Here is a 24005-nt window from a genome sequence, read left to right on the forward strand (position 1 = left end):
GGGAGCATTCTTATCCCCAGATATTCTGTGACAAAAGCAGATGTGGCTCTTTGAAGCTGGGACAATGTTTGCCTCAGTGGCATCCCCAGGACACAGCACAGTCAATGGAAGGAAAGGCTACTTGAACAACAATGCCATCTCTAAGGCACTTTAGCCACATGGTGTGTGTTTGCATAAAGTGAAGTCAAAATCATTACCCAGAAATGAACTTTGTGCTTATTGAGTAAATGTATTTTGGGAAATTTTAAATAAGTAGTGGGCCCCGTTTATCCCTCATGTGGATCCAAATCTGAAAGAAAATCAGAAAATCATGGTTGTTTGGTTAAAACTCCCCAAGTAACCCTAAGTTGAAATAAAAGTACCACTGAAAATATTAACATATCACAGGTGAAGTGCATGTGTCTAGATAGTCTACTTCTGCTTAATGAACACTGAGCATTTACAGTCTCTGGCTTTGGGGAGCCATGATCTGGTTCAGGACTCAGAATCTGGTAAGAGCACTCTTTCCACAAGACTGAACTGTTTCTTTCAGCTTGCAATATCCCAGTCAAAAAGGTCCTTTATTCTGAAAGGAGACAGCCCACTGCTCTTACTATTTGTCAGCATGCCCCTCTCTTTCCACCCCCCGCAGCCTCGTCCTGAGCCCAAGCCCTCGTCTTTTCCTCCCTGGACATTTGCAAGAGACTGCCACATGTTTCCGGTCTGGACCACCTCTTGCACGTCCGGGCTATTGTCAGAGTGATCTTCCTCACATACAAATGGGATCATTAGACACAAACGTCCCTACATCTACTTAGACTTCTTTAACAGTTTCCGAATGCCTCAGAACAGAATCCAACTCCTTAGTGGGACATGCAAGGTCCTTCAAGATGTGGCTCTTCCTGCCTTTGCACCTAATTTCTTTCCATTCCTCCACACACCTCAGATAAGCCAAGCATGGAATCTGCTTTCAACACATGCACATGCTTGTGCTTTTGTAAATACTGTTCCCTCTCCCTGGAATGGCCTTTCTTGCTTTCCCTCTATCTTTTAACCTCACACAGTTTTGTTCTCCTGGCAAACACCTATCCATCCTTCCTTTTGCTGAAATGCCCCCTCTTTTGTGAAACCCACAGAGTCAGCGTCTCCCTGCCTATTCCCATAGCATGGTGCAAACCTCACAATACCGTAGTCATCTGCTCTGGACCTTATTCCCACCACTGGACTGGGGTCCCAGAAGGTCTCTGGAACCCACTGATGCCTTCCATGGACTATTTAAATTTCAGCTCATCCTCAAGCAAGATTTTCAATTCTGTTGCACAACACTTGGCAGATAAAATGGAATTCCTTACGTTACACTGTCCTTATATCGTTTTCCTGAACATCTAGTTTTTCTTTCCCACAGTCTCTGTGATCAAAGCTATACTCTTCATTCAGTCATTTAAAACTCTCTTTAATTTGGTTCTACTACATATCATTAAGTAATAAAACAAAAAACAGTTACTGATAGCTTCCTATGTGCTAGGCACTCTTCAAAGAGCTTTTAACATGGATTATCTTGTTTGATAATGTTAGCAGATATATTTATGTAACTCATACAGATATTAACCTATAGCAGAGAGATTTACTAATAATTATGTCCTTTAATCCTCATAACAAGCCCATGGGCAAGTACTATTATTACTTCTATTTTTGAAACGAGGAAACCAAAGCACAGAGACTTAAGACATTGCCTTAAGCAATGGCTCAAGGTCACACAGTTCATACGCAAGGTAGCTTGGATTGGAGCTAGGTAGTGCCCGTGAAAACCTGGGCTCCCTTGCAACATGATACAACTTCAGGTCAGAGAATCGTGGAACTGTACTCTTGTGACTCTCGTTCCTGCTTTCCTCCCTGCTCAGGATGTCTGCTGCCTTCTGCTCTACCCAAATCATTGTCATCCTTCAAAGCCTACCTAAAACTCACCTTCTGCTTAAAGGCTTTTCTGAAAACTTGGGCCACCTTTGAACTCTCTCCTTCATGGCTACATTCTATGGTATATATTGTCTGCACCAAACATTTTGCCACTTACGTCCTGCTTCATATAACTTTATTATATACTATCTTGCATGGTTCTTTGTCTTAAGAGGCCCTTGGGCCTCCAACAAAATTATGAGCTCCTTGAAGGTACCAACCAGGTGACTTATTTCTGAAATTTCCCATCACACCCCACATTGTGACAGACTTATACAGCTGCTTTGTATATTCTTGTTGAATTGAAATGTAAAATGAAGTCAGGTCCCCCTTCCCAATGTAGCAGATTGACTCAACTGTACCCCATAATTATATCATTAAAACCAAGCAATCAGCCTGAATAAAATTTGAATTTGTCCAATTATGTTTTAGCTTTCTGCTTAACTAACAATAAACATTGGAAAGAACAGAATATTAGAAAGTAGAGTTAGGAATAGAGTTCAAGTCCTCTTGGTTAAAACCACTGATGTAGCTGAAAATAAAATTGGCTCTTCCTTGCATCCATCATTTAAAGTCCCTTAATTCAGTTTAAATTTAATTTGTATTTAGCACAATGGTACAGATCCGTCTTAACCTAGATAAATGGAAATGATCTACTGCATGGCAGAATCCCTTTTGCAGTAACCTACTTGGCTGTGTCAGCTCCGCTGGTTATTAAGGTGTTAATCAAAAGCTCGTGACCGTATCTTGCAGCCACATGGAGAGGAGTGTTGCCATCCTTATCCACACAGTCAATTTCACCTCCTGAAAGAGATGTTTTAAAACAGGATAACATAAGGATTCAGGTTGATTCAGACACTACATTCTGTGCTAGTCACTCCTGTTGTCCAAATGTTGATTTCTTTTCCCCTCTGTATACATCTCTATTCTGAAGTATAAGAATGTCTTTACAGGGATCAGGTCACCATCTAAAGTAGTAGTGTTATTAAATCTACGTAGAGGGAAGTCTATTAGAAATGCTCTGGAAGAGTCTTTCCATATTGTCTTATTTAAAGATCTAAAATCCAGGGGCACCTGGGTGGCTCAGTCAGTTGAGCGTCCGACTTCGGCTCAGGTCATGATCTCACAGTTCATGGGTTCAAGCCCTGTGTCGGGCTCTGTGCTGACAGCTTGGAGCCTGGAGCCTGCTTTAGATTCTGTGTCTCCCTCTTTCTCTGTCCCTCCCCCACTTATGCTCTGTCTCTCTGACTTTCAAAAATAAACAAAAAAAAATTTAAAGATCTAAAAACTTAACAACTGAATTCCTGCTTTGAAGGAACAGTGTAATCAAATTCCATAAAATGTAATTCTGAAGATACATTCCATTTTACTTTTACCTGCTGGATTAAAAACTTTACATTAAAACTTTATAAAACTTTTATAAAAACTTTATATTAAAGCATATGAACCAAAGAGAATAGAAAGTTCAGGAAAATATTTTATGTAGTTTGAGTATTCGGTTTAAAACATGATGAGTAAAATGAATAAATGCATAAACTATGGAATGAAAATGTCTACATTTATAAAAACTATCACATTAATCACCAATAGTCCCTTTAATAATACAGTATTTTCATTTATTTTATTTTGTCTTCTTTTCCCCCAGCTTTTTGTTTTACTACATTTCTTTCTTTCTCTCCCCTTTTCATAAATATATATGTAAATACAGTCAGTCTATCTATTCATTTATTTGAGGAACCATTTTAAAATAAGTTAGACATCGTAACATTTCACTCCTGAGAACAAAGACATTCTCCTACACAACTACAATTCTGTTAGTACACTTAAGAAATTTAATGTTGATATCACAATCTTATGTAACATACAACATATTCCAATTTCTCCAGTTATCCTCAAAATGTATATTATAGCTGTTATTTTTTTTAAGTCCAGGATCCAATAAAAGATTCTGCTACCATTTTGTCATCCTGTCCCTCTAGTTTCCTTTAATCTAAAACAATCCTCCTGCCATTCATTCATTCACTCATCTCCTATGTCATTGATATCTTTGGAGGCCAAGCCAGGAATTGTGTGGAATATCCTGCATTCTGGAGTTGTCTGATTATTTCCTCGATTAGATTCAGGCTGAATTTTTGGCAAGAACACCCCAGAGTTGATGTGCACTTCCCATTGCATCTCCACAGCACACATATAAGGTCAGGATATTCAACTAGATGATGCAAATTTTGATTATGCGATGCGCACAGTTTCAGTTTGGAAAGATGAAAAAGTTCTAGAAATGGACAGTGGTGTTGGTTACACAAAATGTGAATGTAGTTAGCACCACTGAACTGTACAGTTAACAATAGTTAAAATGGTAGATTTTTATGTTATATATATTTTAACACAATAAAAAAAGGGGGGCTTGGTTACTTGGTTAAGGTGACACCCACCAGAACTCTCCACCGCAAAATGTCTTTTCCCCTTTGTAATTAACAAGCAATTTGTGGGTGGTACTTCAAGACTGTGCAAATATCCTATTTCCCAACAAAGTTTCCTGCGAGGATTTTAACATAAACAGGGAGTACTTTGTTCAAAAGTTACCTGAATTCTTTATTGTGGATGCTTATATTATCAACTTGATACATAGTTCATTGGATTCTGTCTGTTTTTAAAAATTTTACCAGCTTTTGATTTAATTTTACCAACATGTAAAACATTCAAAGGTCAAAATTATATTCTTTAAAAGCCTCACTCTGATTTCCATCCCTTCCACTTCATTCTCAACCACATCCTGCACTAATCATTTCCATTAGTTTTGGTTTATGCTTTCTTTATTTCTCTTGGCAAAAATAAACACACAGATTCTTTATACCTTGCTTTTTTAAAACTTAACAATATGCCCTGAAAACCTCCTAAATATACTTTTACAAATCACTTCTTGGAGGTCTTCCTCATTTTTATACAGCCTTATTGTTTTCTTATCCTGGTAGGGTGGGCATTTAGGTAGTAAATATCATTTTGCTATTATCAGGAATGCTGCAGTGAATAAACTCATGCATATGTTGTTTCCTATTTGTGGGGTGAATCTTCAGGGTAAATTCCTAGAAAGGGAGTTTCTCGGTCAAAGAAAGAACTGTGTAGTTTTGTTCAATTTTGCCATATTTCTTCCTTCAGGTGCTGTGCCATTTTACTGTTCACATGAACCATGTATGAGAGTGCCTTTTCCCCACAGCCTAATCAAGCCTTTGAATACCTGCCATGTGATGGAGGGAAGTACTATCTCAGTGTAGTCTTCATTTGCATTTCTCATAATAAGAAAGTTGAGCATCTTTTCCTATACTGAAGACTATTTATCTTTTTCCATGAACTATTTATTCATGGCTTTTGACCATTTTTCTAAGTGTGTGTGTGTACGTGTATAGTTTTTTTTATTCCTTGATTTTCAAGGACTCTTAAAATATGTAGGAGATTCACCATTTACCAGTAATACGTATTACAAATATTTTCACCCTAGATTTTCATTTTTCTTTGTTTTTTAGTCTGAATTTTTGGAATTCATGACTTTTCTATTATACTATTTAGATTTTGCATTGAGGTTAGAAAGGTTTTCCCCATATCCTGACAATAAACTGACACACGTGAAACTATTTGCAATACTGTCTCCACAGATACCTCAGAGCAATCCAGGGCCCATGTATCTAAGAACTGCCTGCAGTGGTTGCCTGAAAGACCCCCCCCCCCCACCAGCCCCCAGAGCTGATCCAGGGAGATGAGAGAGGCAGATTCCCAGACTCCAGAGAAACCTTTGCTCTGGACAAATACTGCATCACTCCATGTCCTTCCCAGCCAAGAGGCACCAAACCTTTCTTAAGAAGTGTTACAGCCTCCGTGTTTATTAGCCCCAAATATGTCCAATATTGGGTAGGGAAAGAAAAGAGTGAAAAATATTGGAAAAGGTAAGGGGCTGAGTTGATAAATTTCTTCCTGTTGTTACTACCATTTTATAAGTCAATTTAAAACTATAAACATATATTTAATTACTTTCCACATATGCATTTGTTGTCATTTAAAATATATTTCAGAAAAACATCTTAACTAGTGGAAAAATAAAGATTGTATTTGTTATTCAGAAATATGTTTTATATTAAAGTAGGACCTCTAGATGAATGAATTTCTATTTTTTTTTTAATTTTTTTTTAACGTTTATTTATTTTTGAGACAGAGAGAGACAGAGCATGAACGGGGGAGGGTCAGAGAGAGGGAGACACAGAATCCGAAACAGGCTCCAGGCTCCGAGCTGTCAGCACAGAGCCCGACGCGGGGCTTGAACTCACGGACCGCGAGATCGTGACCTGAGCCGAAGTCGGCCGCTCAACCGACTGAGCCACCCAGGTGCCCCGTGAATTTCTATTTTATAGTTATTCCCCAAACCTTTCCATTTTCACCTGAAAATCTTTAAGATTTTCCTGGATTGTAAATTAAATACCTTTATAATTCATTTGATGGTTGCAAGTTAAATGCTGGTAATTGATTACTGATAATTAGTGAGGAAAATAAACATCCGTGAATTTAGAAGTATGCCAAGCATGTCAGAAAGGATAATTTATGCAGCATTATCTAAACTTTCCTCTGAAGTTAGTTTTTCCTGCATAAATAAAAAGAATGGTCATCTTATTAAATTGCCTCAAAAGTATTGTGAGCCAAAAGGTCAAAAATCTCACAATGAATCATCCTAACCTATCACTTGACTCTTCCTTTTTAAACTCTATTTTTAAAGCTTCCATGAAGCAAACATCACATTTGAACTCTTATAACCTGCTGCACAGCGTCTGAGGCAGCTGCCTAGTGCAAATGGCTGGATCACATGCGTCCCGGTATCACACAGTGTCACACAGTGGCTGGGGCAACATACCTTCAGACAACAAACAACGTGATTGAACCTCAGAGGTAGTCCGCTACCACCTATAAAAATAAAAGAGGGGTGTGTGTGTGTGTGCGTGTGCATGTGTGTGTGTGTGTGTTTTCTGTTTGTTTCTCTTTTTGTTCTTTTTTCACAACTGTCTCACCAATGCTGAATGATCCTGGAAAAACAAAGTTATGAAGAACTAATAACTCTTGACTAGAGAATAGTCAGGGAAGTAGAGAAATGCCGTACAAAGTCCAAACACCAGGGTGATGTAACAAAACAAATAAATAAACACAAAGAATGTTCCTCAGGAGTATGCTCAGTTGGTTTAGGGAGCCAACTGATGTCCCCACGTGGGACCAGCATTCCGAGTCCGGTTGTGCAGTGACCCATTCTGGAGGACAGACACCAGGTCCGGGGGTGTGAGCCTCTGGATTCTTCCCAGAAGGAAGCCAGCAAACAGAAGGAAAGAAAAGAGCGTCCTATTCTTCTCCCTAAGGGCATTTTTGAAAATGTCAGATGGAAGAACTCACAGTTCTCAGATGTGTAATGAATGCAAAGAATTGTCAGCTGACAGAAGAGAATGGCAAATCATCCTTCCACAGGGACGACTCTACTCCAGATATGTGACTCTTAGAATAAATAATTCAAGTTAAAAAAAATTTTTTTAAATATGCCACTGTGCGGGGCACCTGGGTGGCTCAGTCGGTTAAGCGACCAACTTCAGCTCAGGTCATGACCTCATGGTTTGTGAGTTCGAGCCCTGCGTCGGGCTCTGCCGCTGACAGCTCAAAGCCTGGAGCCCATTTCAGATTCTGTGTCTCCCTCTCTCTCTGCCCCTCCCCCACTCATGCTCTGTCTCTCTTTCCTTCAAAAATAAATAAACATTAAAAAATTTGGGGCACCTGGGTGGCTCAGTCGGTTGGGCGTCCGACTTCGGCTCAGGTCACGATCTCGCGGTCCATGAGTTAGAGCCCCGCGTCGGGCTCTGGGCTGATGGCTCAGAGCCTGGAGCCTGCTTCTGATTCTGTGTCTCCCTCTCTCTCTGCCCCTCCCCCATTCATGCTCTGTCTCTCTCTGTCTCAAAAATAAATAAAACGTTAAAAAAAATTAAAAAAAAAATTAAAAAAATATATGCCACCGTGCATCCAGAGATGCATTTGTAAGTGTAGTGCTTGAGAGTTCGGTCTCTGATGTTAGACTGGCTGTGTTCCAATCCCTGTTCCTCAACAAACCTGCCATGTATCCGGACAGAAGTGACAACCTCCATGCCTCAGTTTCCCCATCTTTGAAATGTGGATGACAACAGCACCTCTTTCTCATGGGGTGGTTGAAAGGATTTATGTGGAGTGCTTACTCAAGCACCTGGCAGTGTGAACACTTAATGAACATTAGCTGTATCATTATATATAATGGGCTATGTATTATTGCCACCATATCTTCATCATTTCAGGCCCCTGGACCCCACCCAACTCACAAGTAAGATTCCAGGCCAGCCAAGAATGAGGCTCTGAACAAGCTCCTTGATCATAGAGGACAAGAGATGGGTTCTCTTTCAGGTCTCATCGCAACTCAAAAATCTAGCAACAATGTCTGGAGAGGGCATGGAAGTCTTTCAAGTCCACTGGAATGGCTTTTGGAGAGGTCAAAACAGCCAGAAACACCCCCAGACTGCTGTCAGCACACTAACGTTACACGGGGAGATGCGTCATGGGCTTGATATAAAGGAGATGGTCAGTATGGTCTGGCCACAGGGAAGGACCTGTAGGAAGGCAGTACGCACAAAGAGAAAACTTACTCTCTCTTTGTGCTTTACTCTTTCAAGAATATTCATATTCTTGAATATGCTTTAACAGGAAGCAAAGCTTTTTATACCAAAGAAGTAAGGCCTATTGATTAAATTCAGACTACATTTTATTTTTTAAGTTTATTTATTTATTTTGAGAGGTGGGATCAGAAACAGAGAGAGGGAGAAAGAGAATCCCAAGCAGTCTCTGTACTGTCAGCACAGAGCTCAATGTGGGCTCAATCTCATGAACTGCAGGATCATGACCTGAGCCAAAATCATGAGTTGGACGCTTAACCGATTGAGCCACCCAGGCACCCCAAATTCACACTAAATTTTAAAAAATGGATTCAAAAATCACCCTAGTCTCATTTATTTTTAAGGCAGTGGACACTATTTCTGAAAAAACAGTTGAGAAACATGTGTGATGAGGAAAGTGTGAGAAAGAGAGTTTCGAGGGTCACTCCCCACCTCCCCTTGTTTACTTCAAGCAAAACAAAACAACTAATGTGGCCCTTTCAATCAACTGAATGTCAAAGACATACCTCATATTTCAAATTAGAATTAATGGGTGTTATGCAACTAATTTTCATTTTATCTTCCTTTGTTCACTGGAAACCTGTCAGGGTTTATTTTTCCCTATAGTTACACTGAAATGCTTATAAATTTCCTTCGCTCTGCTGCAGATATTTTGCTTCCTAAGCGTAATTTTCCTGGCTGATCTTCCATCCAAATGTCAAATGACTTTTTGGTTTTATGACTTCGGTATCTAAGATATAACATAGTACCACTAACAATTCATCCAAAGTTCATAAAGATGAGAAAAAGACGGGTCCAAGAAGTTGACTAATGCCAAAACTTTAAAAAGTACAAACGTGGGTCAACTAAAGATAGTTTAGGAACTGCTGAACTTACCTGGAATGTCAGCACAAATTTTGCACTAAACCTGTTTTTTTTTTTTATTGTGTCTAAGATTTGCTAAGAAAGCAGTAGTTCTACTGTGGTCAAGGTCAATCCACTCACAGATGCTGGCCACAACCCATAATAGTATTATAAACCATAATGTGAAGTGATACTCCCTAGTACTTTGGCTACAGAGACAACCCCGTGGTTCAAGTACACCTTTCCAAGTGAGCCTGGAAAATTACTAGGTTACGTGACTTTCCAAGGTTTCTATCAAGCCTGTGACTTTATCATCCTTTATATCAGGCACTTAATTGCTTTTCCTCTGAATCATCTCATTTTTCCTACCTTTGTCTAAATAACTTAAAGAGGTTTAACTTAGCAAACTATGGTGAATTCTAAAACTTAAAAATAATACGATTTGCTGCTAGAAAATGTATGATAGTTATTTGTATTAGTTTCTGAGTGAAGAATGCAGGACCTTGAGCCCATACAAGGACATCATTTCCAGTTTCGAAACTCATATGTTCTTTGACTGACTGGGAATTAACTGAGAAATAGTGGCTTTATGTTCTTGCTCCTAAGCTGGATGGTGATGATATGTCTGATAAAGAGCTTTTAGCAAAGTGCATCAAAGGACGGTGTAAATCTAAGCTTCATAAAATAGACCATTATCTAAAACAGAGCATCATCTTTCATGTCCAGATAACTGACAGACAAGCTCAGATCAGGACACTGTTCAAAAAACAACACTGCGGAAGAATCTCTCTTACCATTCTGAATGAGAGTTTGTGACCGTGTGAACCTTCCATGGACAGCTGTCATGTGCAGTGGACTTTTGCCATCTTTACTCTAAAAAATGAGGGAGAGAGAAACAGTTGATCAGTGACACCAATCTGAAACATTCCTATGAATACTACTGCCAATGCCTTGAAAAAACCAATTTAATTTTTTAAAAATATGATAAAAAATTATAAGCCAATGATAATTTTGAAAGCAAAAGGTAAAATATATATGAAGCCTCAAGTGACTGCATAACATTGCATTTTATTTATTTTCTTAAAGTTTTATTTATTTTTTGAGAGAGAGAGAGAGAGAGAGAGAGCGTAAGCACATGCCTACAAGTGGGGGAGGGACCTAGAGGGAGGGAGGGGACAGAGGATCTGAAGTAGGCTCTGCACGTACAGCCCAATGTGGGGCTTGCACTCACAAACTGTGAGATCGTGACCTGAGCTGAAGGCAGATGCTTAATGGACTGAGCCACCCAGGCGCCCCAAGAAGTGAAAATTATTTTAGAGAGGAAATGTGAAATGTCTAGTTACACTGATAATTTTTAAACTATCCTGTTTCAAACTGAAACAGTCATCCAAAATGTTTTTTTCCTCTCCTGTGATTTACTGATGAAGACAGTTTCCTCAAAGGTGGTTTTTTTTTTTTTCAACTTTTGTCAAAAGTACATGAGAAAAGACAAATGATGTGTTAACTGGCTTGGCCCTGTTTGACCTAACATTGACTATGCTGCTATAAATGACTGTAACTCTCAAAACAGACTTGGAACCCTCCACCATTTCCTATACTCGAATTCCATAGCACAACTTTTTATTGTTCCAAAACAGAAATGCATGCTTCATTTAACTCATTAGAAATCACAGGATTACAACATGCAATGGTTAAACAAATTGCCATTTTAATGATCACCTGGAAAGGTGCTGAATTTACATGTCTTTATTATTCAAGATATAAATGATAGAACTCCTGGACGGAGATTAAGCAAAAACATGAAAAATGTACAAAATCTATATAGTGATCATTATTATGCCAAATACTAACGTCCTACATATTCATTAAGAAATAGCCATTTATAGGAATTCATCTGAAAATAATAATACCAAAAAGAAAATATTAAGTATCCCCAAAGGACAGAATGTATCCTTTCATTCAGGTATTGTTAACAAAAAAAAGAAGAAGAGAAAGAAATACATGCACTTTATTTTTCTAAGTCTCAGGAGGAACATTTTCCAAAGTCTGAGGTTAAATATGAGATGTCAAAAATGCAAATTCATTTTTGAAATGAAACCCATATACCTGTGCTTTAAAATGCACTGTTGGTAGGAATGCAAATTGGTGCAGTCACTGTGGAAAACAGTATGGAGGTTCCTCAAAAACTTAAAAACAGAAATACCACATGATCTAGTAATTCCACTATGGGGTATCTACCTAAAGAAAATGAAAACACTAATTTAAAAAGATATATGCACCCCTACTTTTACTACAGCATTATTTACAATAGCCAAGATATGGAGACAACATAATTGTCCATCAACAGATGAATGGATAAAGAAAATGTGGTACATAAACACACACACACACACACACACACACACACACACACACACACACACATAGGAATATTATGCAGCCATAAAAAGGCTTTAGACTGTGGGCTGGAATAGCTTATAAAAACCACAAGGGTTTAACAGAAGAATTTTTATTATATCCTAAAAGTCCATCCCTTAGGAAGTAAGAAAGGAGTTATGCACGCTCTGTGCCAAGGAAAGAGTTAATCAGAGCAGTAAGTGCATCAGTTGAAAAATAATCTTTATAGTGAAAAGTCAACAGGAAGATGGGAGAAAATAGGATCCTTATATGATTATAAGCTGAGTCAGAAAAGATTAAGAAAGGAAGATGGAAGTAAGCTTGAGGCTTTACTGAAATGATATTTTTAGAGGAAAAGGATCAGCAACCAAGAGAATAAGGATACAATTGCAGAAATGGCAGAGTTGACATTAACTTGTCTCTAGGTGGTGCTATTTCTTTAAATTTTGCTCCAATATTTTCTCTTAAATTTAATTGAAACATAACTAACTAGCATTTAGTTAAATATATATAAAACCATAAATATTTCAGTGTTTAGATAATATCTTTATAAATATTTAGCTAAGAACTTTTCTGTGTCTAGAAAATAGCTTAAAGGCTGTTAACTACCTAAACTGCAGCCAGAGAACCAAAGCAGAAATAACTGGTTTCTGTATCTTGCCATTGACAATGCTGGTTCCATTTCAGGGACAGAAAACACTGCACCCTTTTCTCCCATGGAGTGGTTGTGCATTTGGTAAGGGGACAAATAAATAGGACAACCAAATTTTCATAAAATACAAACGACAGCTATATCAGATCAATCTTTGCCTGGGTTCATCAACCACTGAGTCCAGTCCTTAGCTGATTTTTCCCCCTTAGGGATATGGTGGCCGGAGGTGGGGCCAGGAAGCATTGAGAGAATCATGGCAGCCATTGGGGAACAATTATGTTTATATGGCATGGATGTAAAGGGAACTTGCTATTTCAAAAGCCATTGGAAACTAATGAAGGTCCAATCGATGGTACTTTTTATTTAGTCTTTACAAGTTAGAACTCAGGATACTCAGGTTGAGACTAGGGATCCTACTGAGTTTCATTATCTGCCTGAGAAATCTGTCACACTGGGTGTTTGTTGTTACTGCTGCTGTTTTAAGAACTTCAGAGAAGGATAAAACATTCTTTGCATTCTCAAAAGAGAGGATATGTTCAGTTCTTCCATTTATTCAAATCTCTGCTTTTATAAGATTTTTTTCTTAATTCCTAGTCTCTTTCCTATTTCTAGACTCATTTCCCCATTGTAGTTAGTGCTTGGAAAATTCTGTTATTTTGAGAATTTTTTAAAATTAAGCCAGAAGCCCTTCTATTGATGTAGGCATGGTTCAGCCACGCTCATGAAGAAAAACTAATAAAGATAAAGAATATTTTATAAACATTAGTACTCTTCCAGGACAGAATGAAATACCCTTCACTAAATGGGGTATCTCAATTTCCTTGACCACCATTCTCCTGAGAAATCCTTTCATTTCTTCCACTTTGAATGCCTTCTTTCCTCATCCTCCAACATCCCCCAAATCCTCCCTAAACCCAGACATATCTTACTACCCAGGAACTTGAAGGCATTGTGTTGTCTGTGGCACATGTCTCCTGGAGTCACACAGCTCAATGGTCCTACTGGAAGGCAATAGAGCATCTAGAAGATAACATTAAGGTCAGCCTGCAAGGGTTAGGGGGAATGTGTCAGAAGTGCAAAAGGGCTTCCTAATTCAATGGAAGAGCAATATAAAACCCTAATTTGCAAAAAGCCGTACGTAGTCCAATTTTTTAAATGGTTCTAAAAGCCAGAGATGGTACATGGTTAGTCCTCATCCATTTCTCTCTTTTTTCCTCACATCCTCTCCAAAGTCGTCATGTCCTTATCACTGCTTTCTTTCTCTCGCCTGTCCCATTTCACCTTTAACCTCTGCTGTGCAACTCATTCTATAATTCAGACCTGGTACATATACAGAAGGGAGCTGGTTCACTTCAATAGATGTGTGATGGGCTTCAGCTCCAGTGTCTGAGGGCTAAAAAGACTAAGGGCCCACGGATGGAAAAGAATTCAGACCATGGGCAGGCTGAATACTAGTGACCTGGAGGCAGGAAACCTGGCAATGGTAATTTCTGAATCTATCTAAGTAGTATTTGGAATAGCTATGTATTTAGTGCCTTCTTTAACATTTTGAATGCTTCCAAAAAGAGCTTTGAGATGTTACAGAATTACAATGTAATGTGCAATGGAGAAGAAAAATTATTTTGTATCTTCTTGGGCTCTTCCTATTTGCAAAATACAAGTGAACCTTCAATGGATTATTGTATAAAGTATTGTGTCTTTATTATTTTATCATAATTAAACCAACACTACAAAGTCAGAGGTAGGGCCATGGTCAATTGAAGCAAAACGAGGGATTGTAAAATGTGTGCAGGACACACGTCCTCCTTCCCCTCTCCATCATCTTGTACTTGCTCATGAAGACGTCACTCTTAGTACTTTGTAATGATAGAGGAAAACAACGTGAACATGTGCATGGGTATTGGCCGCATTTCAATATGCTATTTCTGTCAAACTCTGGAAGATCTAAACAAATACAAATTGTCTTGGAATCTACAAACACTTTCAAAATCCAAGGAGCACTGTGGTACACAGAGATAACAACTTCCATTAGAAAGCTACCTCCAGAGTCAGACAGAATGGCTCTACGGAAATGGGCGACAGATTATGGCTCCAGGGTGAATCCGGAATCATGAAGGAGGATTCAAGAGAAGGAAATCCGATGTAAACAGAGTAGATTGAAGGAGACCGAAGGAGAAGGCTAGATTTGAACCAAAGTCCCACTTACATAGATCAGCTATTACATAAACCTAAGTCTCAGATTTAAAAAAAAAAAAAAAGGTATTTCCATATTGTATTGATGATTAGCAGTGTACAGGAAAAATTAATTCTTTAAATTAAGTGGTCATGCTTTCCAGGCACATTTTATGGGAGAGAAGGCTGCCATAAACTGAGACAGCATAGTTAACTGGGAGAAGTAGGGAGGTGTCCCAGAAAGTGGCCCTCTAGCCTTGTTCTCAGGCACACTGAGAGCACCAGTTGGCATGGTTTGAAGAGGGAATAGAGAACATCAGACAGCTCTTTGAATTAATTAACTGAAGGTTGGTGAAGCGAGCTATTTTATTTAACTTCAATAATTTTCCTTTCTTTGGAGAATTCAAGGATTTCCTTCAGATACCAGTATGGCAATACAAGTGTCACAAGTTTTGGGGACAAGAAGTTTGGCCACCTGTAAACCTCCTGCCTTCTCACCACTGTCCTCTGTGACTTCAACGCCATATGATGACTCTTCCCACCTTCGGTTACAGGTCCTCAGTCTCTTTGATGCCCCTTTGTCTCTTACCCCCACCTAGCACCCTGGATTGACTCCACTCAACACTCTCTTCTTCATTTCTGCCTGTTTTCCACCTTCATGAAGACATTATACTCCCCTCCACTTCCTTTCTATCTTATCCAACTCTTCTTTTTTCATCCCTTTCTCTGGCTCTTCCTCCTCTTCCTGATCCTAAGACCAAAGGGTTACTGGCATCCTTCCTTCATCCTTCCTCTCCTCATGCACTCTCTCCTTGGGTGACCTCAACCTTTTCTCTGAGCCTCCACTATCGATCACCTCTGTGTGAATGAGGCAGCCTAATTTTTTTTCTTCTATTTTCTACTGCTCTCCCATGCTGGAGGATCACATTTTCCATTGTTGGTTTTCTCAGACTGTACCAAAGGCTCAAAATTACCTTCTCAAAAACTAAACTTCCCAGTTTTACCTCCTAAGCCTACTCTTTCTCCTAACATCCCCCTTAATAATGATAATTGTTTACTGAGTGCTTGACATGTGGAAGACAATGTTCTAAGTAATTTATGTGAGGTAACTTGTTTGGTCCTCACAGCAGTTCCATGAAGAAGATGCTACTGTTTCCCCAACTTTACAGATAAACGGACACACAGAGAGGTTGTTTATGATTACATAATTACTGAAAGTCAAGGCTAGGATTGGAATATAGGCAGTCCAGCCTCAGAACTGAACACTTAACTACTATTCTGTATTATCTCTTAACCAGATTTCATTTCTTACATTTGTCTTCAATTCCTCTATCTCCTATCCATCCAAATTTCATTGATTTTCTTTCTGCGAAGCCTCTCTCTTCTGTTGGTTGTCCCAACTCTCCTGGGCTCATTGCTTCTTATCTAGACCAGTTTTATTGACTTTCATTTATTCTCTAATTGTCCTCTCTCTAGGTCCACTACACCTGAATTTTCTTTTTATAAAAATGAAAATAGTTTTTTCTCACCTGGATATAAAAATAACACATGCTCATGTATTACAATCAGAAGATTAAAACAAGTATATAAAAAAGAAACTAAAAACCCAAATCATAATTTTGCCTCTCTGCAGTGATATTATATTGGTATATATTCCAAATATTTTTCTCTTTTTATTCATATACCCAGACACATACTTTTTTAAATTAAAAAATTAGATATTTAGTTACTGCATATTAATTTTTTCACTGATAACACTAGGTATTACAAGTCTTGTTCACATTTGCCAATCTTTTTTTCTTTTCCTTTTTTCCTTTTTTTTCATATTTGCCAATCTTAAAGGCAGATATACCTGTGTGTTAGTTTGCATTTTTCTAGTTACTAATGATACTGAATATTTTTCATAGGTTTAATGGATATTGTATTATCAGTCTTGTGATTGGCCTTTGCCCAGATTTTATAGAAGATTTTCAGACTTTTTTTTTTTTTTAATGTTTATTTTTGAGGGAGAGACAGAGCGCAAGCAGGTAAGGGGCAGAGAGAGAGGGAGACACAGAATCTGAAGCAGGCTCCAATCTCTGAGCTGTCAGCACAGAGCCTGATGTGGGGCTCGAAACCACAAACTGTGTGATCGTGACCTGAGCCAAAGTCAGATGCTTAACCGACTGAGCCACCCAGGCACCCCATCAGACTTTTTCTTATTGATTTTTATGAGCTCCTTATATATTAAATGTATTAACATTTTGTTTATCATGTGTATTGCAGAAAAAATTCTTCTGAGTTGTTCCTCTTTCAATTTAGTTTATGTCCGCGTTTTTTTGTTGTGTTTTGTTTTGTTTTTGGGGGTTTGTTTTGTTTTGCCATATAAACATTAAAAAAATTTATGTAGTCATATATACAATTTTTTCTCTGGTGTTGTGTGGCCAGATTACTATTTCTAATTGTCAGTTTAGATCACATGACCTCTATAATGAGTATTGGTCCCCACAACTTATAGAAGCCCAAACTCCTCAGCTAGTTGATAAGCCCTTTCATTGGTCAGGTCACATCTCAGCTTGCTCCTGGGTACTTTCTTTCATACATTTCATTCAGGCACAATAAATCACCATTCTGAAAATTCGTCTCATATTTCCTCACTATTAAAAATTGTAACAAAAAAAGTAAAAAGATTTTAATAGTGAATGGGAAAGGTCATTAAAATAGATTGATCCACGGGCACCTGGCCGGCTCAGTTGGTAGAGCGTATGACACTTGATCTTGGGGTTGTGAGTTTGAACTGCAAGTTGGGTAGAGAGATTACTTCAGTAAGTAAATAAATCTTAAAAAAATAAAACAGATTGATCCAATATTCTTAAAATTGAATTTCAGGAATGGTAATTTTTCAAAAGCAGAGGCAGAACACATTGGGACCTTGCTTTAAGATTCCTGTGTGCTTGGGATAAGGGAAGCTGAGGATGAGTACAAGGTCACTTGGTACAGGTCAGGATATTCTGCTACAACCTAAATGCATTCAAATGGTGTAACCTGGATGGCGAGGGCTGCACGCATAAGTTCCTCTTGGTTACCTGTTATAGTGAGCTAACTACTAACCTAGAGTCTACCCAGAGCTTTTCCTATCCAGAATTCCCAAACCCTTTCATGTGGTTCTCTTTACCTGGAGTGCTCTCTCTCAGATTCTCTCTATCCCTCCTCACATCAACTGATATCAATCTTCTGAGTCTCAGCTCAAAAGCAGGCTCCATTTTTGATCCTCGAGAAATAAGCACTGCTTCTTACAGTTTGCAGCACTCTATTATTGTCTCGTGCCACTCAGCACATTCCTCTCTTGCCTCATGAACACTTGAGCACACTATCTCCTTACCGTACTGTAAATTCCTTGAAGGCAGAGCTCACATCTCATCTTGGAGTACTCCTTCCGAACTAAACAGAGGGCACGAGATGATCTTCAGTAAGTGTGCTGAATAAAGACTATCAGGTCCAGGTCAATGTTACATTACTAAAGCCACTACCTAGGGTTTACTATTGGACAGTGCCTGAGAAACTTTTTGGAGGGCCATGCCAGGGTTAGGAACAGACCTGAGATCATTGGCTTAGGCTTTCCTTTTGATTCTCAAGCAGTTCTGCCATGTTAGCTCAACATTCACCTCAGTGTTAGAAACCAAGCCAAGCCAACATCCCTGAGACCAGTATTTGCTCTAGAACATTCACTAAGCTACCAAAAGCATGTGGCTAGACCCTCAGTGTCTTCCAGCTGGTCCTACCATTTCTGTGGTAACAACACAGCTAAGTTTCTGTAACACATCCACACAGGGCAAGGCTGTCGTTTACTAAAACAGGGCATAATTTACAACAGTTGATTTTGCTCACACAGAGGCTCAACGCAAAGGTATTTAGCCCAGAGAGAGACTGAGAATGTCGTACCTGGATGTTAACATCCGCCCCGTTGTTTACCAATAGTTCAAGACACAAAGCACCGTGTGTGGAGGCAGCAGCGAAATGCAAAGGGGTGAACCCGCTGTTGTTGGGCTGGTTCACGTTAGCACCGTAGTCAGTCAGCTCATTAACTACAGCATCCTGCCCGTTGTAGCAGGCGAGGTGAAGGGCCGTGTTTCCATAGATGTTGATTTCATCAATCTGCAAATGAGACCAACACAGGATGGGTAAAATCACCAGAGCCACTTTATTGCATTTTCCACAAAAAAGCTTAATGGCTACACTAAGGGAAGTAAACTTCCATCTGCCAACATAATTATTCAGAGCTTTCTCTTGTCCCGGTGTGGTCATCCTGGGAATGCCTGTCATCCCAAGATAAAGACAGCAAAAAGTGAATGTGACAAAAAGTGAACTGGGAGGAAGAGTTGGGAGTTTCAAGTCGTGGGGAGAGATTTTTCAGCAAGGGAAGGGATAAAGAGTGAAAGGCAAAACTGCCTCAGAATGGCAGAGGAGAACTGAATCAGGGAAGAAAAGAGCCAAAACTCAACAGAGAATGGGAAGCAAAGGGTTGGGAGATATGCAGGGAGGTGCTGCAGATTCTAAACTAGGAGTTGGGCTCAGAAGCCACTTGGTTTGGCTCTGCCGTCTGACACCTCCCACGGCCACGTCCCAGCTGCAGAGCCAAGAGCTGTCTTAGGGGTTTAGCTCAGGGCTCTCTCCTGCTGTCCCAGAACTGCTGCACTGCTGGGTTTCACTATCTCAGTCTCAGCATTGCAACTTGGTTTTCCTTTCCTCCAGGGACAGGGATGTTCCAAAGCCCCACACTGCCCCTGTTCTGCTAGTTGAGGGAGGCTGGGATGGGGCTGACTTCTCCAGCTCAGCATTGGACATTTCTGCTGTTTGTCCCTGCCACTCACTCCTTGATTTCTGCATGTACACCACAACTTAGAAGGCTGAATTCTGAAGGTGGGATGAAGAACCGTAGCCTATTTAAAAAACAACAGGTTAATAATATGTACTGCAGGCAACATATATGTTTATAATTCTCTATGTTGATACAGAAAGTTAGCCTGTTTCTGGTTTTTCATTACTTGCTATATGCCCCCATTGCCCTTCATTGATTGCCCCTGTAAACTCAAAAAGACAGGACGCTAGAAAAGAAGGTGGGGTTTTTGTTTTTTTTTTACCCTCTGGAATTAAAAATCAAACAGGATTCAATTTCAGAACAACAGAAAACCCACAAATACACCATGGGTTGATGCATTAAACATAGCTCACCTCCACCCCTAGATTCAGGAGATGTTTGACAACGTTGATCTGTCCGTTGGAGGCTGCAGCGTGCAGGGGGGTATAACCCTTCTTATCCTTACAAGTCACTTCTGCGCCGTGGTTAATGAGCAATGCCACGACATCCAGGTGGCCTTTACAAACAAAACAACATAAGACATGGTGAACCTTTTAGGATAATTTGATAATTTATTCTGCCTAAATCACCACTATTAGCTTCTACTGTCACCAATATTGCAAATCCTGCTAAATATGTTAGTACCACAACCTAAAATATGTTAAAATAAAACCGGTGCTTTTGAAAGCAATTGCCATTCCTCACTGAAAAGTCCAACAATGACAATTTGGTTTGGAAAAACTAATGGAAGAAAAAAAATCAATCGGAATAACTCCAGATTATTGTTAAATTATATTGCTGCTGCTTGACCATAGTTGTGGATCACAGAAGTGGCAATTCATATGGTTCAACTTAAAAGTATTCTTGTGAATTACTGGCTAAATAGAAACCCTTCTAGTTTCAACTCCTGTTGACATATTTTCTAGAATAGTTTCCTTTATACCCTATCTCACTATATAAATAGTATGATAAATGTGTTTGGCCTTTATATTGTGACTGAAGATTATTTGATGCTTTGGGTCATTGCTGTAAACATGGTTCATAATTGAAGGGTAGAAGGTAAGTACTAACTCCAAGGGTCTAAGATGCATGTGGGATTGTGTGTGCATATGTGTGAGAAAGAGAGAGATGGAGGGAGGGGTGTATTGGGGGGGGGAGGGAGAGAAGTGTGTGTGTGTGTGTGTGTGTGTGTGTGTGTGTATGTGTGTGAGACACAGAGAGAGCATTTGGCCATGGCTTGTTGTATTAAAATTTGACTCTTTTCCCCCAAGACTTGTATATGGAAAAATTACTTTCAGTTACTAGTGGTACTATCTTAAGCTTAAGTGGTGTTATCTTTTGTCCTGGTTTTGTCCTTTATTCCCTAAAGATAGTCATCTATATATTTTTTTCCTATTTGTATACTGATGACACACAAAAAGCAATTCCATACAAATGCTGAAAGCAATTCTACACAAATGTTTTAACTACATGTTAGCAAAGAACAAACTTGAAACCCCAGGTTCTTTGAGTCCCATCTCACTAGCCTAGTGTGTGCTCTACACAAACACCAGTCTGGCAAATGGCCTCCTGACTCCAGTCCTGCAGGTACCATGCAGACATCCAATCTGCTTCAGTCGGCACAAAAGTCCCTGCTGTCTTTAAAAAAAAAAATGATAATGCTTGCAAGATCTTAAGATTCTGATGTTTTAAGCACAAATGTCCATGCAGACTCATCTACAGCCACATAATTTATTTCATCCCTACCCAATCCACTCTTTTTTCTCCCCACAATTAATGTTATTATTTTTATGATAATAAAAGGCCTGTATGCCTACTAAAAAGAATTCGGAAAAGGCAAAATGGTGTTAAAAGGAAACCAAAATCATCCATAATCACCAATCCCTTCAGATGGTCAGCCAACATTTCAGTGTGTAATACTGAAAAGACATTTCAGTGTATACTGAATAGACAGCCGAATAGATAGTTTAGATTGCATGGATTTTTTTTTTTTTTTTTACAAAAATGAGGATCATAATATCCATACTGTGTATTGATCTGTTTTTACTTAACACATCACAGAATCTTTGTATGTTAATAAATACTAATGACATCATCACTATAGTTACAGGATAGTGTCCCATTGTGCTTATCTTTATAATTCACCAACACAATCTCCTGTGGATGGGCATTCAGGTTGTTTATAACTTGGGGCTGACAGAATCCTATCAGCTTTTCAAATTGCAAGACATTCTCCAGTTAGAAACACAAAGGAAGGATCTTAGCTCTTCATTTCCCACAAGTCTACACTGAGAATAAATTCCATGAGGTCTGTCATTTGTGAGTGGTATTCGTGCCAACAGAAGTGAAAAGGAAAAACACGGAAATGTCACGGCTCCCTTCATCTCTCCCCAGCAAGCTGGCAGAAGCGGGAGTGGCAAGCCCCAGCCTCGCGGTGGTACAGAAGCAGGATACTCCATGGTTACTCTCGTCACTTCAACCTCCATAACAGCCAGGGGGCTGCCCTTCCTTCCTTTTTATTTCAAAAATATTTATAAATAAAAGGACAAATGGAATTTATGTCCTTGCTTTGCTAGCCAGCCCTCTTTCTTTTTGAACACTTCATTTTGCTGCCATGACAAGCTCAAAAGCAGCTCAATTCACGCCACTCTCCAGTCCCGACTGAAACCCATTCAATGAGGTCTGGGCCATGATTCATCCCTCTTCCTCTCTGTGGGGTGAATGAATCTCTGAGAAAGCAACTGTGTAACTAGAGTGCTCTATGTATGCCAGTAAAATGGACCAAATCTTAACTCAGGTGAATTCCAACCTTGGAAAGAAGTCAGGCCTGCCCAAGAGAAGGCCTACATGGTTAATGGCAGGGCTGTGGCTTCTTTAGGTACAGGTATCTGCACTTTCCCTTCCATTCATGGAATCCTTACCCATATATGCTGCCCAGTGCAGAGCACGCCGGTCCTTTTTGTCAAATGCGTTGATGTTTGCTCCTTTGGCCAAGAGTAAGTTGACCATCTGGAAGAAAACCAACATGCAGATACTCTGAGTCAAATTAACATCAAATCTCAAGGCGGGTCAGAAACCTGGAGTTCACACAAAGTATGAAGATGATGTCACAGACAACCGTGAGGCATGTGTATCAGAGGAAAAGACTGAGGTGATGGCTACTTTTTTAACCCACTGGCTGTGAATTTAAAAATTGCTATGGTTGCCTAAGGTTTGGTGTACAGATGTAAGCATCACACTCTCTAAAACCCTCAGCACTAAGATTAGGTCCCACCTGGGGCTAAGGGAGTCTGTAGTAAGAATTCTTGCTCCCAGTGATGAGGGCACTCACCTCCACATGGCCATTCAGGGCAGCATGGTGCAAGGCTGTGCGCCCCCCTCGATCGGAGACGTTGACGCTGCTCAGCAGGGGAATGATCACTTCTGCACACTTGACAGCCTTATTGGCAGCTGCTACGTGGAGGGGGGTCTGCCAGTTCTTGTCCCTCGCATTGACGTCAGCCGAGTGCTTAATCAATACTTGTACTGCTTCCTGCAACCAAAGCGGAGTTTGCAGGGGTCACTGACAAATGCTCAGTCAATACTTATTGAATAGAAGACGCTTTACCAGACCCCAGAACTACAGGAAGGGAAGGCTCCATGCCCTCAGAGGCTGGCTCATGATGTATATTCTTCTGAGAAAAGCTAGGTAATATACGATAAAGATCAAAAGAGTGGCACAGATGAAAACAGATCCACTTTATTTGCTAGACCAGGAGTCTTGGCACATCTTCAAAACCAAATAAACCTTCTAAATGTAAGGTTTCTTAATGAGGTATAAGCAGCCTTAGGTTAAATGTGAGCAGTCATGCGTAGGTATGCATGCCAGGGTAAAAATATCCATAGGTCAAAAAGCCCCCAAAGATAATGTAAAGTTGGAAGTGTTTGTCCGCAAGCCTCCATCATCCAAAGCCAAAGACCTCAAAGTCCTTCAGACATTCTTGGATCAATTCATAAATCTTTGGTTTTCTCTGCCAACATCTTAACTACTTCACTGTGTGATCCATAGCAATCAAGGGAAGATGTCTATTACTACCTCAACTTGAAGCTACAAAATTGTTCCATCTTTTCCCAACTTTTTTCCATGTTATGGTGAGGTAACTTTTTTTCTACTGTTGAGTTCCTTCACCTTTATTGAGACTTACACTTTTAATTTTCCTTCTATTGATCTAATCAGCTTATTAGCCTCTTGAAACCTCAACCTTGGCTGTGCAATGGAATCACCTGGGGAACTCTTAAAAATACGGATGGCTGGTCCCACACCGGAGATTCTAACTGGCCTCAGAATTTCTGTAAAGCCATCTGGGGATTTTGTTATACAGCTAAGATTTAGGACACTCTTCTGTTACAGCAAGAAAATGATATAGCTTCTCTCAAGGTGGGAATGACTGTTGACTGCTTCTCTTTACTTCTAGAGACA

At 39.5% G+C, this 24005-nt stretch overlaps 1 protein-coding gene across 7 annotated transcripts in view; it reads right to left on the reverse strand.

Annotated features, from left to right (window-relative positions):
• The window catches only part of ANKRD44 (ankyrin repeat domain 44), a 229412-nt gene that overhangs the window by 135107 nt on the left and 70300 nt on the right, over positions 1–24005 (reverse strand). For all 7 annotated transcript variants that reach the window (XM_042949565.1, XM_042949566.1, XM_042949572.1 and 4 more), the window contains exons 5-10: positions 22878–23078; positions 22468–22555; positions 19921–20063; positions 18631–18843; positions 10283–10361; positions 2622–2736 (exon numbers count right to left, since the gene is read on the reverse strand). In XM_042949565.1, the coding sequence (XP_042805499.1) occupies positions 2622–2736; positions 10283–10361; positions 18631–18843; positions 19921–20063; positions 22468–22555; positions 22878–23078 (839 nt within the window). The remainder of the gene's footprint in view (positions 1–2621; positions 2737–10282; positions 10362–18630; positions 18844–19920; positions 20064–22467; positions 22556–22877; positions 23079–24005) is intronic.

The sequence above is a fragment of the Panthera leo genome, chromosome C1 (assembly GCF_018350215.1).
Source record: "Panthera leo isolate Ple1 chromosome C1, P.leo_Ple1_pat1.1, whole genome shotgun sequence".
NCBI classification, from domain to species: domain Eukaryota; kingdom Metazoa; phylum Chordata; class Mammalia; order Carnivora; family Felidae; genus Panthera; species Panthera leo.